This window comes from Aptenodytes patagonicus, chromosome 1, assembly GCF_965638725.1.
Source record: "Aptenodytes patagonicus chromosome 1, bAptPat1.pri.cur, whole genome shotgun sequence".
Classification (NCBI taxonomy): Eukaryota; Metazoa; Chordata; class Aves; order Sphenisciformes; family Spheniscidae; genus Aptenodytes; species Aptenodytes patagonicus.
In genome coordinates, this window is record NC_134949.1 from 179,652,602 (window position 1) to 179,671,855 (window position 19,254).

Consider the following 19,254-nt stretch of genomic DNA (forward strand, 5'->3'; position numbering starts at 1 on the left):
TAAAAGCAAGGCCCCTTTGATGGCTACCAGTTCTTCACAAGCCTAGCTAAGGAGGCTCTACGAAGTAATGGAGAGCACGTCTTGCCAAACTCACAGAGATGTTTATTTCAAGAGGAAGAGGATGAGAAGACAATGTGGCAGATGTTTGTCACCTTGTGTCAAGCACTGCTGGGGGGGGATGCTCAGGCTGAGCGTTTTGTAAGAACCTACACAGGGTACAACAGAATATATTAGTACAGCAAAGCTGTGCTTGTGGCATTCCTTGTTCTTGTAAATATCAGTAGCTTTGAAGCCATCTACATATTTAAATGCATCAGTATGTATTATATGCATTATTTCACTCCTTTCCTCTTGTTGCTTGACTCTCCCCCCTGTAGAGCTATGCCCCAGCTTTGTAAAACAAAGTATCCATTACACACTGAAAAAATGGGCCTGATGAATCACAAACCCCCACATAATTTAGTACATCATCTCTCAATACAGCTTTTCAGTCTAATTTAATGCGTTATTGAAGATAACACGTTCATTAAAACAGCTGCCAGCAAACTGTTCATTTGGATTGTTTCATGGAAGCACTAGTCAAAGAGAAATAAAACGCCACATGCTAATGATATGCAAAAAGGACAAAAAACAATTAAGTTTTGATACATTGGTATTGAGATGTTAATATGATTTTTTTTTTTATGAGTACTGCCATGCCGGCTTTTATATGGTAAATATCAAGCATCACAAAACCGGTGTTTCTTTTCAGCAAACTTACAACATATAATAAAAAATAACAAAAAAACACATGGCAAAATTACCAGGGCTGTTCAGCAAGGATGAATTAATGAGCACAGAATTATTATTTATTGTTTCTTATTGCTACTTCTCTGTCAGTGAGCATTTAAGTAGCAGATATTTGGATCCAGAGTTTGCTCCTGGTCTCTAGTGGAGTGAACTAAAATCTCTCATCCCCTCAAACAGTAGGAAGTCCTGGATTCTAATGTGCTGGCTCAAATCTAACATCTTCCATCATAACTGAGCCTTAGCAATAACTGTCAGCCTCTGAACAGGACCAAATTTGTGACCCCAACATTAAAATTTCACCACTACTTTTCTCCACCTATTGTGCAAGTCTCATTGTTTTCCGGTGAAGCACAGGGTAATTAACAAGTATAGTTTAACTAGAATATGTCATCAGCAAGAGACACACACCAGAAAAAATATCTATAATAACAGATTTATTAAAGCTACTGACATTAATTCATAAGAAATTTTCATAAAATTAACAAAACAAACTATCTACTGCTTCATGGCTCCTTTGCATACCGGTCTGAACATCCTTTAAGCCAGGCAAGACGGATTACATCATTATTCAGCTGCAGGCCCAACGGTTTAAATTACACAGACATCCATACCTCCTGTCTCCACTACTGAAAGTGCAGATGAGGAGAGAAAGTTTGGCTGGGACAGCCATTCAACAGTCTAACATTAATCTACGGCTTTGGCACTTTTCACCCTTCTAAGCTCCTGCTCAGGTCCAGCAGCCTCTGAGCACTCTAACTCTGTCATGGTCATATCCGAGAAGTCCTTTTAAGCCCAGATGTAAGGGAGAAAAATCAGTTCTGAATAACCACGATCTAAAACAGCTCATGGCAGAGACTAGTGGTCAACACCTTTGTTTGTCCAGTAAACTACTGAACTACTTATTATTTTAGGCAAATAAGGCAGGTAACTCTTGAGTGTTGCGGAAACGTATTATAACAAAGCATGAACTCTTCTTTCAGTTTCTGTACTTTAATACACATATGCTCTCCGAAAGGAAAAAAAAAAATCCTTTCACTGTAGTCTCAAAGGAAGGAGTTTATCTGGCTTAATGTAGATGTCTAGAAATCTGAACTATTCACTCCAGGTTCCTTTGCAAACCGTGGAAAGTAAGACGTACATTCAGAGCATGGTTAACATTGCGGTAAAATAGATGTTTGCAATCTGACCAATTGAATCACTTCCTAAAAACATCTACTTCTCTGTATAACTGTAAAGACAGAATAGACAAGTAACTTAGAAGGAGGTGACTACACTGTAGATGTTTAAATTTAGGCAAGGTGAATCCATCCAAGGTGTTTAGATAGTCAGCTTAATAGAGTAGGAAAGATAAATAGAACAACATAATGACATGCAAAGTATGTATTTCATGATTTTATGGCAAATATTAAGTGTGCACTTCTTAAAAAAAATGGTAATACAATAGTTACCAGAATTACAAACATGGAGTGAGATACTTCTAATTAAAACCCTCTAACAATTTTTGTCTAGAATCCCTCAGCAGTAATAGAGATGCATTTTCCAAAGAAGATTTGTTCCATCTTAAAGTTATCATTTAAGTTAACTTGGGAAGAATCTTCCTCTGGAGATTGATGTCTCTCCTCAAAGGTACAGAGTGAACCCACCTCACTCTGTATGAAAACAGTAGTTTAAACTGAATAGCTGACTTTTAAATGACTAATCTTTGATGAGATTAATCCCATTCATGCTATATAAAAATAACAGACCTTTATATCTGAGGAGATGTGTTTTCAGTAAAGAGAATACAGCCCTTTCAAAACATATGTATAGATATGTCCCGCTGTTCAGAAAATTTCAATAAATTATTGTTAGTTTTACATACAGTTTAGCAGGTTCATAGATCTGATGAATATACTGAACAATATCTTGTTCTGCTTCCTGGAATGTGTGTGTGAAAAGGCATCTAAATTCTCATGAAATTAATTCCTTCGGGAACCATGCAGTAGGACTGCATTTAGAGCATTTGTTCCTAGCAATAAAAATCAACCATTTTCCATAGTGGTTTGAATTAACAGGCCAGTACACTTAACTAAACATTAGTGGAACTTCTTTATCATGCTTTCTGTATGTCAAAATTAGTAGATCCATTTTTCTGCAAGAGAGAAAAGATTGATCAGAAATGCCAAGCAAATCAGTATTCTCTAAATGTCACACAAGGGAAAAATCTACTAAAGTCTGACTGTCCCACCTTGTCATTTGCTGAAATCGGATATGTCAATTTATAATGCTTAATATACAGACATATATGGTATGTCTTTCTACAGTTTTATAACTGTCACAATGCCTTATTAATTTTATAATCCGATTAATTGTAAAATTCACTCTTCCCATCAAATTTTGCAATGGCATAGTAACACAAAGTATTTTAACAAAACAAATTGATTAATATAATTTTAGTTAACATGATCTTATCTCAGAAGTACATAGGTGAACACCAGCTTATCAGAACATTTCATCTACATTTCCATTTGTCTTTATTTGGTACAGAGGTACTGATTTATAGTATTATGAATTAATAATTACCCTGAACAGAGAAGACTTAAAATCTAGCAACTTCTAGAAAAACTAATAAAACAAAAGCTTCGTTCTTCACTGCCTTGCACATTTGTTTACTCATTATGCTCCTCACAAAGGTAAGAATGGTACTCACAGTATAATATTTTCATTATGATTTAATAGATTTTGTATCTTCTCTTTGTTGGTCACAATGACTACATTAGGTGAAAATACCTCCGAACCCTGGCTTATTCCTTTCAATAGAACAACCTGATTCTCAGATGGCCTTGCAATTTGTTCTTGTCACTATCAGGGCAAGATGCCGTTGCCTCACTGTAGGTGTCTCCATTGACCGCACAGGTAGGACTCTACAGATTACAATGAGACCTTAGATCTCCCTCACAGGTAGAGAATAATTACTGTGTCTAGAACCTGGGGCTGGATATCATCCTAAGCAACCCAGTCTTTCTGAATGAAATACTTTGAAAAGGTTTAAGTACACAGAAATGAGCAAAAGCAATAGCTGTGTTGTAATATACTGAAGTTATTTGAATGAAGTTCTCTACATTGTTTTTCTTATGTTCAGTATAATACATCTTGCATCTTACCTTTAACTTTGGAATAGCAAGGCTCACAATGCACAGTTTGTCTGTAAATCCAAATGCTGTCTCCTGCTTTCAGATCTTCCAGTGGTCTTTTACATACTTCACACTTCAACACACAAGTAAAAGTAACAAGAAAAATTAAAATGAAACCCTTCTCTAATATTCATTCCCAGCATGCTGTCTTTTAGGAAGTAAGCAACCCCAGTCCAGAATACGGGTTATGACTACTGCAATATCATCAAATCTGAACTCTGAAAGAGTAGTTTTAAGGAACAGTAAATCAGACATCTGAATATCTCACCTTTAGACATCTAAAAATCAGATACCTAAGTCTCAACTGGTTCCCTAGGTTCTCGTTATACTCACCAACCCCTTCCTTCCCCCAGACATTTCCAAAGGGTACTTTCTCTGTCTTAGCTTAGAAATTTATTCTAAAATAAGATGAATCACCCTTTTGAGATACTTTTATTTCTTCATTGAGTAAAGGAAGCATGATCAGACTTAATCATCCAACTCAGAGCAGATCTTAAAGAATCTAAACCTGCTTATTTCAAAATATTTTATAATACTTTATCTTAACCATTAACTATGTCTCCCATTATTGCAGAATCTGGACACTGCTTTCACAAATGTCTCAAAAAGCTAATTTTTGAGATAGAGAAGCGTCGCCTGTGTTTCACATATGAAAATACATAGATACACACAGAGGTTGGCTTCCCAAGATCACAAGGAACGCCTACAGTGGATCAAGGAGCAAATTCAATCTATAAACCAGAATCTTGACACCCAGATCATCCTTTTTTTTGCAATCTAATAAAAGAATAGCAAATTCTGGTTTCTTTGGATATTTTATCCTCTGATAAGTAAAAATCAGCATTACTTTTACAGTGCAATTTAGTAACTGAATTGCCAGCCATCCCAGAAAGGCTGTAAGCCTTTCCATAACTTTCACGATGGCTGTCTATTCAGATAAATTTGGACTGAAAATCTTTATTAGGATTAAAAATTAATGGTCTTACCCAGAACATCCCTTTGCAGCTAAATGAATAAAGAAATTGTGTGATGTCAACACCATGGACTTAAAGGCAGTATGAATGATTAGATCCAGGATCCAGACAATATGCAATTGCCTTATGTTACACATGCTCACTAGGGCTAGTATGAAGTTGCAACTGAGCACCCGGTATTGATTAGTAGAACGTGTTAGAGTACTAGAGAACTTTTTTTTCCCCCCTAGTTTTACAGAACTATGTTTTTTCTATATCTTTTCTACATAAGCTGTTAGTATTAAGGTACTATTAAAACAGTCTGCTCTCCTCACTCGTTTTATGTTTCCTTGTATAAATCAGCAAAAGGATGGGCATGTTTTCAAAGCTTTGATCACCAAGATCAGCTAGCATTTTTATACAGAGAAAAAACCCTACAATTTGGATTATTTACTCACTGAACTTTTGGTACATACCTTTACAAGGAAACAAAGACCTTATACTGCTGTCAGCTACATGCAAATCTCTAATGGATACAGGGTATTTGTAAGGAGCTAAATGAATATTAATGATGAGAAATTGCACTACTTAGCTAAATACATAACTACAAGCATGAACCACAGACCTACATTAGTTGCTTAGTTTTTTGCCAATGCTTTCATAAATGTGCGGTTACACAAAACTTAAGCTGAATTTTGCTGGCCAGACAGGTCCCCACTTGGGAACAGGTAGCAAAAACAATATAATTTTAAAAATAAGCTTAAATACTTAACAGATATTTCAGCCAATACCAACATGTTAACACTCCTAACTGCATAAAAAGCCCATTCGTCTTTATGTGGGTTGATCTATCTAAAAAGAATGGAAACAAACCAGAGCTTGTATTTACTTGCAATAATAGTATTGAGGAGGTATTACCTAGTGATTTCCATGGAAGAAATTGCATTTCTAGTGCTCACAGAGCTCAGAAAGTCCACATGAGACAAAAAGTGTATGTAACTTCATACATGTTGAGTACAACCTTATTGCTGTATTCTGCTTTGGGTTACTTTTCATGCAATAACTAGGTAAAAGAACTGCTGTTGGAAGCAGAAGTAAAAGCTATGCAAGACTGGCCAGAAAAATGAGCTATGCTAATGTGGTGATTTTGCCAAGTATTGTTTGTTAGAACAACAAACTCTGTGTTGAGATGCAAGCAGAATTAAGACGAATGAGGCAGAAAGCAAACAGACTAGAGGACTGAGCACTGGTAGGCGTACCCTGAGAAAAGTTTAAGAGCGAATTTTAGGCTCAGGCTTAGGCTTTGGAATGACAAGGAAAAAAAATTTCTTCTGTGCTTTCATTCTTATTGGAAACAGGAAAAAAAATTACATAATTTTTAATAAATAAGACTGAGGGAAAGACATGTCCAATTTCAACACTATTTTACCCTACAGCAGAAACTCTCCATAAGACCCAAATTTTAACCAAATCTCTGACACCAGTGGGTAAAATGATTTCACCTCTATGGCTTAAATACCTCTTTCTAATGCCTTTGAGTGTGGCTTCTGCACAAGCCATGGTTTTAGATGTCACTTAATCAAGAACATCTACAAAACTTCCTAAAAAAAGAAATAGAATAAAATTTTACAACATGAAGAAAGTGTAAGTAGAATATAACTCACTATATCAGACTAGAAGTGTGTATAACTGAAGGCTTGTAAACATGTAGGACATTCAGGTTATGTTCTGCTGCATCCTTTATTCTCCTTGTGGTTGCAAGAGAGAAGGGGAGGCAGGGAGAGGGAGAGTAGAGGAAGAGGGAGAGAGAGAGATGGAAGGAAAGAGGAAGGGATTATGTAGGGGTGAGAGAGAGAAAGACTTGTATTTCCTACATTAATCTTCTTCTCCAGTGTGCAAGCCTTCCTCTTCTCCCAGGTGCAGAATGCCTAAGGCCTAAATATTCTCTTATTATATGTGTAATATAATGCAGGTATTACATTCAAATTGTATTTCTTAGTAGCAGGTGAAATCTTCTTACCTTGAAGCAAGTCGAATGACAGCAAATTTGCAAGGCATCTAAGATCATTTTGGCATCTATGCCCAAGGGCTTCCTGCAGTATGTACATATATCTTTTCCAATTAAACTCCTGTGTATATAATATAACATCAGCTGTCAGAAAAAGAGCTACCATTGAAATCTCAAGGAGAAAATTGATAAGCTTAGTGCACTACGTGGGAAAGACATTTGTATACTGTACAATGGCCATAAATGGAAAAATGTCGTGTATATTCCCTCCATTCTAGTTGACAGGTGTAATATACATGCTCCTGTGATGGGTAAATTGCTGAGCATAATTGTCAAGTAGCAAAAATACCTTCATAGAAAGAATGGTCTTCTTTGGTGAACTGAATGATTTCAAACAGTAATGAGACTGTATTAAGCTGCTGAATGTCTAGGAGCATGTACACTAAATGGGGATGAAGTGGAGGGTAATGATTTTAATGTTTTAATTACAAAAGTAAATTGGTAGTTGAATTTAAACTGCCATCATTTGATCAGTCTGATATAGAATTCTCTATGTCGCAGAAGTGCCTGAAAACATTTTTAATTTTCTGCACTGCAGACAGAAGTCCTACCTTCATGGTAGTTACAGTGAACATATGTATAGAAGAGCCTACCTGGTATTCATAACAATAATATTTTTTAAAATTTTCTCAGCTCTTTTTGCATTCTTATGTGACATCAATCTGTACTTTCTCTAGATACAACTTTTGGTTTTGTTTTTGCACTACAAAATCAACTGGTCGTGCTCCTTTCCACTCAATGATAAACCGCCAGACTAATTTTCAGTCATTCCCAGAGTTCCTTATACTTATATTGGAAAGGATACAAGTTTTTCTGATTCGGTATTTCCAAGTAATGGGAATGTCCAAATTATCTGAACTGAAAATAGTAGGCACATTTGCCCCCCTGAGGTAAGCTATTACTGATTGAGCAAATATCCTTCTTATATTAGGGAATATCTTAACTGGCCTGAAAACATTGAGTTTTTAACAGCATTGTCATGTGAACCTATTCCTCCACAACCGTACATAAAGTTGGTCATTACAGACACCATTCTCACAAAGGAAAGAAATTTTGCAGAGTAAGCGGCTGCCCGAGGTAGAAATCTACAGAATCACAAAGCCAACTCTAACACTTAAGGCATTAGCTATTGTTTCTAGAGATATTTTTAAATGTCAGCTGTGACAAGCCTAACATAATATTAGGCTGCTGAACTGTGGTAATGATTTGATGGCAAGATCCCACTGAAAGGGAGCTCTGTATGAAAAGCTGTCTGACGAGCCTAATGGTGACTTCCACTGCTCTCTTTTGTCTGAACACTTGAACGTTTATGCAAAATGTCTGTGTCCTTCGATACTCTACAATGTTATTAATGTGTACTCACCAATCAGAAGTAGAGTAAACAGTTTTGATAGTATTTCCAGTTATATTTTCTTCATGGGCGCCATATGATGATTTGCTGTGAAGCAGTGAGTGCATAGCAATCACTAAACAGTACTTTTTATTTTTAAAGGTTTCACTACACTGATGATAATATGCAAATTAAACTAATTTAACATGCTTGTAAAAAAAATCATCATACTTGGTGACAAGTCCTTTTTCTGTATTTTCACAACCATCAAGAAAAATATATCAAATAAAAAAGCATAAATTAGAAATACAGTGTCCTTAGACTGTGTCCTGTTGTTGAATGATTCTTTAACATTTCAAAATTAAATGCACAAGCCCATTGAGCAAAATCTACATGATGGCATTGGGTTTACCAGTGCTAATATCCCAGCCTAAATGATACATATCAGGAAATGGTGACACAATGCATTTTTCCTTCTTTTCCCCTTCTTTCATTAATCCTCAAAGAGCTGTCAAACAGCCAAGCAAAATTACAACGTGTCCCTAGAAGTAGAGTGAGGGTCTTTATAACACAGGCTGTTCAATGTGTGATTTGTGTTCACTACAGTAACTGTATTGTTCCTTGTATCAGAGTAGGAAGGAATATACTGAATTTAACTATCAGGGAAGTTAAATCTTCCTTTTTTAACACTCGCAGTTCTAGTTGCTTAACTGTCAGTTTTGTTTGCATGGAAGGGATGAGCATGTATGTGACAGCTGAAGAAGTAATCTTGCCATGCATGTTTTGAACATTTCTGAACTGATTTAATTATCTTATTCCTCCAGAAATTCATAAGGTATATGGTAATTATTACGTTTCATACCACTCTTGAATAATGTTTAGCAATGTTAGAACAATTTTTTATACTCGTGTATTTGCAGAACGTCTTTTTTTCGGGGAAAATATAACAGACTGATAACATGATTGTGTAAGGCGTTACACAGCCCACATACACTTTTCTACATACCTGTCTTTTGTAATGTATATACGTCTTATTTGATTTCTATGCAACACCAGAAATGTATTAAAATCGCACAGTTTCTGAGAAGCTTTTTTTTTAAATTTATGTTTCATAGAACATAACAATATGCTTGTTATTTAATAGTAATGTAGCAAACCTGGGTTTGCTCACCACAGAGAAAGTATCTCCTCAAATGAACACCCGGTGCTCCATTTACATTTCAGGCAAGATGAAAGTAAGCTTGCTAAGTAGGAAAGCAAACTGAAGCTAAGTGATCGCCTTTTGAAAGAGTTTTTCTGGCTATTTTTTCCCCTACCAAGCTAGACATGTGCACAACACATGTCACAGGGTGGAGCATATTGATGGTGCAAGTGCCTAAATTTTCTTGCTATAGTGAAAAGTGACATAGGAATATCACCTCTCTAAGAATATCACCTCTCTATTGCTATAAAGTATGGGCCTGTCTGTGCTTGTTTTTGTTGTTAAGCTTATTTTTCCCAAATCTTCCATTTAAGTCATTGTATTTAGCTGCAGAATCTAGTGCTGAGTCAGGTTGACATTTCAAATCAACTAGTTAAATCAGGGTTGAGATCAGGGCAAAGTGAGTATTGCGCATTGCACACTCAACATAATATGGGTAGTTAGATGCAGCATGCCTGAAAATAACACTGTTTATCTTATAGAAAGTTGTATAGAGAAAAATAGGTTCCTCAAGTATCATGTAGAGAACAGTGTCCCTTGGATTTTAATACCTGGCTAGAGTACTATGGTTGAAAAACACACAAATACATATAACCACATCTTAAAAAAAATAATTGTACTGTATAGAACAAAAAACTATGAAGCTACAGCAAAAATATTTCCTAAGCATCAGTTTCTAATCTTGCCAACTGAAAGTGTGAGGAAACTCAGAACCTTTTCAAGTAAATGCATAGGCTGACAGCTTGACAAGACACTAAGTTAAAACTGAGCCACAACGCAGTCTGAGAACTGCCTATCTGATCAAGTCCCTTCTTTCAGTTCATATCACTCACTCCTTTACTTGCTATGGTGTGACTTGTTTATACAGCAAACTACTCAACAATAAATACTCTCTAGAACCTATTGCATAAAACCTGAAAGAATAACCTGCAAAGACCATTCATTTAGTAAGCTTTCATGAATTAAATCAGGATCACATCTTCAAGTAAGGGCTATACCTTTTGTCAAGTGTAAGGTAACACTGCATGTTGAAGCACATTCTTTGCCCTGCCATTCTTGTGTTATTGTTCTCTATTTTAATTTTCAGAGATAATCAGAATATTACACCTCAGAAGCTTCATGTCTGCAAAATGCTGCAAAATGCTAATTAATTTTTGTGTTGAATATTCATTTTGAGTCTTAAAAATGTATGCTGTTTAGCTTTTCTTTTATTCTCAGCCATTTTATGGGCTTGGCCTTCAAGGCCATGCAGAAGTTTCAGAATACACAAATTGCAACCTCACTCCAACCTCCTACAGCAAATGTAAGAAAATGAGAGATCAAAGACCCTGTGCCCAGTCATACCCACACCAAGGCTCAGGTGTGCATAAGCTTAAGAATTGGGGCATTTGTCATAGTTCCCATAAAGTACCAGCCTGCGACTGCTATCTTCCCTATTAGTAAGGCTCAATAGAAGATTTCTCCTCTCCCTTCCAAGTCATTAGCCTTGACTCTAGCAATTCACGACGACCATACAGCAATACCACACCTTACATATAGGACTGTCTTTAAACAGTCCTGTCTACATTAATACTTAAATCCACATGGATGTGTGGGTTGGTACTGAAGAGACATTTTCCTAATCCAAAAAGGTCCTTCATTCAAGAATTATATATTATGGCTTTCATTGTCACATTTCTTGAAAATACATTTTGACTGTGAAGAAAAATATATTGTTTCCTTTATTTCAATGATTTCCTGTTACCAACAGACCTGGTGTTTAGTTAGTTCTAGTAAATATCCCTATATCACATTTTTCACTCAGATTTGCAATGTGTGTGCTTGTAGAGACAGAATCCAGCTAGAGCAAGAGTATTGCAAGAGAAATGGTTTTAAAAATATTTTGTACCTGCTCAAAAAGTCAGAAACCCATGTTACAGTTTCAGTGATCGGGATAAGAAATGATACATGGGTTCGGATATATCCCATATAGTTTTAAGAACTTAACAAGGCACTTTGAGTGAAGAGTGTAATGTTTTCCTTACAGCCTCGGAAAGAAATAAGCTCCCTGAGAGCATGGTGCATCTAACATGCAGGAAATGCCTTTCCTCTATTGATTATATAAGAATTTTGGCTTAACTGCTCTCCTAAATTTCATGCCTCAGCTACATCTCTAGAGCTACACAGGATATGTCTTGTGCTCCCCACCCTGTGCACTAGAGCTATGCTTTGTGGGCTTCTGTTCGTGGGATCCTGGAAGCAGAATTTGGAAGGGGACTGGCATGATTCCAGAGACCAGTGTGAGGTTTCTAAACATCCCTGAAATTTCTTGCATAAAAATGGTTTCTTTTTTTTTTTTTTTGGCAAGAAATGGCACTTTAAACATTATGGTTCTCAATTAATTGTCCACAGTACCTGCTCTTTCTTTCACTGTCACTGGAGTGGTTTGTTTCTGGGAGATTATTTGGAGCCCTTGGAGGATTTTCATATGCTTTCTCAGTTATCCTAAAAAAAAAAAACACAACAAGAAAACAAGCACCTTTTAGAAATAATTTTCGGCTACACAGTTTTCAGTTACACTTACAGCCATAAATGTAGAAGCTTGGGCTAATAGCAGTAGGTAAAAGAAATTTTCTTACTGTTGTTAAAGTGTTGCTTGTGAAAAGTAACGGAATCACTGACCACTGGTTTATGCTGGTAAATGTATTAATGTCAGAAACTTCATCTAACTTTAATTGAACTCTAGTTTCCTCAAAGTGCCCACTGAGGTTTTCAACAGTGCAGAAATGTCTCCATGGTTGATAGCATTCTGCATTTTCTTGGCAGTATTCTATAAAGTTTTATTCTTGCTTTTACTTGTATTTTAGTTCCAAATTTTCTTTTTTTTGATATACTATAGTGATATTTTTATTAGAAATGACCAGCTAAACAGATACATAGACTCTTATTTCAAGAAGCAGGATTACGATTCAAGCAAAAAAACCCTTGTTTCCTGCAGTTTCCCCACTGCAAATATGACATGCAAGCAAACATAAAATTAAACCTTGTCAGACAATTTATAGGATTTAAGGAATAAGTGCTAATAATGTTTTTTATGATTTTACAAAGCAGCTCAGACAAAGGCTGCTCACCTTTGGTTCTGCCAAAGGTTATATTCTGAAACAACTTGATGATTATAAGCCTTAACTCTGGATGTTTGGGCTGCAGCTTGATTTATTTAAGTGAGCTTGCCAAGGTCTGAAGCTTTGCTAAAAAGAACCTTGCTCAGTGCTGGTCACTGTTTTATATGCATAGCATGCTGCCTGAAGCAGCACCCTCTATTGTGCTTGACTCCTAATCTGGCAGGCCCCCTTTCAGAACTAAAAGAGAAACTCATTCACCGTAGATATTCAGTATATGCTTCTCTGGTCAGACTGCCAAGTGGGACTGCTAGGATAGAAATATCTTATATTAAAAAATAGCAAAAGTAGTTGTGTATACAGGTAGTTAAGTTAAGTTCTTCCTCTTCGTTTAGATATGCAACTAAATGGAAGACTCAAAAAGATACCATCAGGATGGTACCTGAAAACATAATACGGCTGAGTTCACAAAACACCTAGATAAGCACAAAAATAGTTAAGTGGATTTTGTCACCAGTCATTTTCATTCACTGCAAGAGATTATAGCTTTGAGTCATTACTTTGCATGATCAAAATACATGCAGCTATATTGTTATATTTGGTTCATCAGGCACATTTTATAAATAATACGAATATCTTACTTAAGTTATGCAAATTCTGCTTGCTTGTATTAGGAATTCACATTTTCTGGTACCACACTAAACAACTACAACTCTTGATATTAGCTCTTTAAATTTTAGAGAGAACTATGAATTGAGTCTCACCGCTTTTTACTTTGGTCATCAGCAGATTTTACTTCAGTGTGATCACCAAGTTCCTCATCTCTGTGAAAGTGAGAAAGACCTCAGAATTAATCAAATTATTTGATTCAACTTAAACATATTAAATGGTTTGAATTATTTATGTTGAAGAAGAAAAAAAAATATGCATTTCTCAAGGAAGATTCCTGACCACACTGATTATGTATCACAATTGTTTCATATCATAAGTGTTTAGCTAGTTATGAAGTAAGAGTTGTCAGTTCAAACCTCAATATTTTTCAGTTTCTCTCCAGTGTGACAATACTTGGATTCAATGATCTTAAAGGTCTTTTCCAAGCTAAATGATTCTATGTTTCTAATGATTCTACAAAAGAATGACAAACTACTCAAAAATGCTAAGTTCATTATAGGATTGTAGGAGAATTTAAGTTGGAAGGGACCTCAGGAGGTCTCTAGTCCAGCCTCCTGCTGAAAGCAGGGGCAGCTCTGAGGTCAGACCAGGTTGCTCAGGACTTTTTCTAGTTGGGTCTTGAAAACCTCTAAGGACACAAGATGGCACAACCTCTGTGGGCAACCTGCTCCACTGCTGGACTGTCCTCCTTATATCCAGTCTGCATCTCTCTTATTTCAATTTATGACCACTGTGTCTCATTGTGTTGCCATGCTACAGGTGAAGGGCCTGCCTACATCTTCTAAATCGACTATGGCTCTATCATTTTAATTTGATACAACTTCACTTCATTCAATGCTGGCACCAATACCATGAGCAATAGCTGCCAAAGTGTGTTATTTGCTTTGTTGGTATATCCAACTCAGATTCCTCTTACAACTGCTGTTATCTAGGGCTGTATATGATCTCTAGGACCATATGGTCACATCTATACTAGTAGCTAGTAACTCACTGGCTGTGAAAAAGCTGATTTTGTATTAATATTTATATTAAATGGTCTGTAATTAAAAATAATGTTATCCATTGAAGAATTGTTTAAGATTAAAAAAAGGCCAGACTGGTTCTCATTTGAAAATGGAGAATGATACTAAGAAAAAAGAGGATTTTTAAAAATTATTTATGTCACTTCTCTTTTGTATTTAAAGGACAATTTTTAGTTTGGTGGAGCATTTCACATTAATTTAAAAAACTTTGATGGTCATGCACTGACTATTGAAAGTTCCAGTAAGATAAAGTCAAGTACTACCTGCATTTCTTCCACACTGAATTATTTATATTTATGAGCCTGTATTTAATGAGGAATTTTTAAAAGTTCGAATTCTATGGTTTAAATAAAATAAAAATATTAATTTTGACTCCTCTAATGATCTTAACAGAACTTATTAATACTAATATTTAATCAACCACAAACATTTTATGAGTACATAAGGGGAAGATTATGACAGCCTTGCCTCTTATTTTTCTGACCAGCAGTATTTATTTCAGTAAAATCTTCAAGGTCTTTTCCCCTGAAACAACAAACAAATACAACTGTTAAAATATTCTCCCTATCTGGGAAGAGTTAAAGTTTAGTAAAAGAAAGAAATACATTTATGCACACATTTAATGAGAGAAGTAAATTGTTGGTTAAGTTTATGTTCAGAATTTGCAAACATTTATGGTATTGACCATAATAAGAAAATATGTCTACAATTTTCCACTAGCAAGGTAAAATTCTCTACAATTAAATACAAAATATTATCTAGTACAGCCAAGAAAATAAAAAGGCTTTGTTTAATCATATCAATGCCATAGTTTAAGATTCTTCTTTGCCAGTGAAGATAGTGAAGGAGAAACATTAACTTTTCAAAGTACTCAGTATTAATTTACAGGCTCCAAGCAGCTTAATCCTTGTTTGCATCATTAATTTGAAAAAAAAAATAGTTTTTTTATTTAAACTAAGAAACTTCTGTTTCTTAAGACGACACCTAAAAATATGTCCAAATGACCACATATTTTTCCTTCTGGAATGACAAGAAATTACCTCTGTGTGTCATCATAGTTAACAATTAAAACATTGATTATGTCTGTACTTATACTGAAAATGTAAGCATCCAAAGACTTACAAAGTTTACACATAAGGAATTTTTTTTATTTATTCATAAATACAATTAAACTAGTGGCTAGTTTTTCCTCTGGATTTTTTTTTAATTACTTTAAAATACTTCAGTGAATTAGAGAATGGAATGACTTATGAAAAGCACTCTAACTAATGTAAAAAACCCTGATTCTCTTTAGGTAGAAGTAGGGATTTTGCAAATCCAAAAGGCTAAGTTAGGTCTGTGAAACTGATAACTTGGTCACTTCAATATATAATAGGCTTATTAATCTTAAAAATTTGGATGGTTCCTAAAATTCAGTAGTGTCTCAAAGTCTTGGACTCTATCCTAGTAAGTTCTCTGAATTAAAATTTGCAAAAAAATCATACTCAACTTACAGTTTAGTGCTGTATACATATATATATGTATGCATGTATGCATATATGTGAGACTACTGTAAAACAGATGATCACATGTTGGCAACATTTATGTGCTGCTACTGTTTAGAACATCATTCTTGAAGTTATCTGTAGAATTTCAGTGTTTGGTGTGACAAATATTACATAGCTCTTACTCGCACAGTACCCTGGCAGTTCCTCCCTTTCCATATGCTGAAGGGCTGCCTACAGACCGCAAGAAACTTGGCCTGAAACACACTGATGGCTGTTCAAAAATATAAGTTCAAGCTGTTCTTTAAGGATCACTGCCCTTGTTGACTGAAATGCTTTGTTACACCCTGTTGGGGCAACACGTATTGTCCATGAGCTCTACAATATTTTGTTTAATGCCCCTTCTCTAAATATATTAAAATATTTCTTTAATAGTTTTATTGAGGAAGCATATAAGGCATGTATGGAAGCTTGCCATAGATATTACTTGTTCAGCTGACAGTGCACATGCCAGTTAATGAATCTGTATTTTTATATTCATCATTCTGTGTAAGGAATGCTACTTATTAATCTATAAACATTTTACAGATTTGCAACATTACCTTTCCTGACATTCTCATAGTTAGAAACTACTCACTGCCTTAGAAAAGCGGGGCCTGAGAAGCTTTGAAAACTTACTCCTTGTCACTTGTGAAAGAACTTGGGTTCACTTTGATGAGCTTATCGAGATCTTGGTTCCTTTAGAGACAGAACAAAAACCAGATCAAATCTCAATTCGTATAGCCAGCTGTCAGTTAGCCAAATCAAATACGCAAAAAAAAAATAATTGACACATTCTTTATGAAAGACAAAATTAGACTGACGAAAAGTTCAAAGCATACATCATTTTAGTAATTCAAAGATATTCGTAGACACAGCCATATGCCCCCCATATGCACATAAGCACCCACTCTTCCTAGAATAAGAGGACCAAATTATGTTTTGGAAACAAGAAGTTATACCTAATACTTATGCCAAAAAGGATAATTTCCATTGAACATGCATCATGGACAACTTTTGGACAACTATCATGGACAACAAGAGTGCCTGACCTCTAACATGCTATGATATAACAAGAAACTTTACCAGATAATACAATCAGTCAAGTATTCCTGAACAATTTGTTACCTAAAAAGTAATTATGGACTAAGTCTTTAGGAGTTATCTGAAATAGTTCAACCTTGACCTACTGCCTATTTGGAAATCATGAAAAAAAAAAAAAAAGAATAGATTTAAAAAAATTCCAATAATTTAAGAATCATTCCTTCAGAAATGTGTTTACTGGCCCATGTCAATCCTTGGTGCAACTCGAGGGATAGATGAGTTAGTTCCCTTCTGCAGACTTTAAATCATCATGACTTTGCAGCCAATAGCACGTTTTTATTTCCTCATACATTATTTTCAGTCCTTTGAGTATCACAATGCACTGATTGGCTTGCAAGGAAGATTTTACATGCTGTCCAAAGGGATAGTAACAAAAGTAATAAAAGTCTAGGCTGCATGTGCACACCTTGTCAATTAGCAGCCTGATTTATAGAATGCTAACACTGAAGAGTCCTAATAAGTGAACAGAAACAGTTGCAGCTGCAGACTACAGCACAAAAATACATGCTGACTGACCTGTTCAGCTATGCTTTATGGTTCCTATGGAACAAAACTTCTGTAAAACATAACCCTTAGAAGATATTCATTTATTGCACTGGTAATCCTTCTCAAACTTTCACCCTCATGAAACATCTGCTTGACATGACTGCAGCAAGTAATCAGGGCTGACATCTTGCAAGTTCTTGGCCTTGAGGTGGCTGGCTAGTGCAAAGGAGAGGTCATAGGATATGCAACTTCAAGCTAGTGGTTCAAGCGTAGTTCAGGTAATTAGCAACTAAAGTTAAAGTTTGAGAGCTATTATTTATAAAAGGATAAAATGTAAAGTAGGGCAAGCTGCAGGACATAGTGGGTAAGTCAGAATTTCTCTGATTAGGTTCAGGGCGTACTTTTGTTGATCTTTTTAATCTCTCTTGTTGTTAGCAAAGCTGCATTTACTTTAGCAATAGCACACAGTGGGCACCGGCGCTGGTATCACCACATACCCCAGTCTCACGTTTAAAATTAGCGTGGATGTGCAATACAGAGTCTAAAAAGAATTTCAGTTTAGGTTTTGTTTGAGAATTGTTAGCATGCTAAAAATCAGCAATACAATTCATACCTTTTCTAATAATTCTAAAAGAGATGTCAAGTATTAAAGTGGGGAAGAGACTAACCTATTTATTCATACATTAAAGAAGCTCCTTTAATATCAGAATATCACGTGCAGTGAAAGGCCGTTGTGGCAAAGCCTTTCCAGTTGCAGGTATAACAGTCATTTGAAAAAATAAACTATTTCAGTGTCCAAGGCTGGCTGAATTGAATTCATACTTCTTAAATTTGTCAACAATTTTTAAAAATATAGATGATGATGGAAAACAGCAGCACAAAACTTCTAGGACAGCACAAAGCCGTCTAGACAAACTTGGGGAAATATCTTTCAAATATGGTAGGTGCTGGCATTTTTCATAGGTCATTCCAAAGGATGCCACCTCCAAGCGTAGTATTTTCAGAGACAGCCATTACATCACTATGAACATTCTGCCTCGGGCGAGTATTTTTCAAAATGGATGAGAATGAGGTAGGTCAGACAGCCTGCCAGGAAGAGGATGTATTCAAGAAGGTGAAATATTTTAATACAGCCTTATGACATGACTGGAATTTTTTAGAGGCACCTAACTCAGGGTAACAAACATATACTTTTTTATTCTGTATAAAAATACTTGGAACAGCAGTGCAGAGGATTTTAGATCACATTTTGTACAGATGGATCAAGTATTGAAAAAATTAATGGATTTATTATAAAATAAAAACATTAAGACTTAGATTAAGACCTAGGTGTGCTTGTTATCATCACTGAAGTATGGAAGACAATTCTATTGATTCATTTACTTTTCCCTTTGTAAGTGACCACCTCCAGAAAAAAGTCTATTCTGCCTTTAACATCCCTTTGCAGAAAACCGCTTAAAATAGCACTATGAATCTACAAGAAAGCCCCACTCTGAAGGGCAGAAAAACCTATGTGCAACTGGGCCACTGTGGGCCTCATGCTATAAATTTAACAATGAATTTTGCTGCTGCTGTCTGCTATTATGCCTCTAGCTGCTTGTGTAAAACAGGATTAAAAATCTGACAACTAATGAAGAGAGTCCAACAGAATAAAAGGCTAGCAAAGAAGATAAGTAAAGAAGGTTTAAAAAAAGCTGTCAAGGCAGGCTGCGTGCAAAATTTATGGCTTAGTTTAACCAGACACTCCTATTCTGCCATATCTTGGACCTCTATGCCTCTCAGACACAAATAAAAAGGGAAATTATTTAGGGCTTGTGTGACAAGCTCTCCAGAAA

General features: G+C 35.6%; 1 protein-coding gene across 6 annotated transcripts in view; it reads right to left on the reverse strand.

The window, feature by feature from the left end:
• Positions 1 to 634: 634 nt before the first annotated feature.
• The window catches only part of SCEL (sciellin), a 76,298-nt gene continuing 57,678 nt past the window's right edge, over positions 635 to 19,254 (reverse strand). For 5 of the 6 annotated variants that reach the window (XM_076362435.1, XM_076362417.1, XM_076362412.1 and 2 more), the window contains 8 exons: positions 16,469 to 16,528; positions 14,775 to 14,831; positions 13,377 to 13,436; positions 11,909 to 11,998; positions 8,347 to 8,421; positions 6,936 to 7,044; positions 3,933 to 4,035; positions 635 to 2,920 (listed from right to left, as the gene is read on the reverse strand). In XM_076362435.1, coding sequence (XP_076218550.1) covers positions 2,904 to 2,920; positions 3,933 to 4,035; positions 6,936 to 7,044; positions 8,347 to 8,421; positions 11,909 to 11,998; positions 13,377 to 13,436; positions 14,775 to 14,831; positions 16,469 to 16,528 — 571 coding nt within the window. In that variant the 3' untranslated portion in view covers positions 635 to 2,903. The remainder of the gene's footprint in view (positions 2,921 to 3,932; positions 4,036 to 6,935; positions 7,045 to 8,346; positions 8,422 to 11,908; positions 11,999 to 13,376; positions 13,437 to 14,774; positions 14,832 to 16,468; positions 16,529 to 19,254) is intronic. The other variant, XM_076362454.1, reaches the window with a different exon arrangement.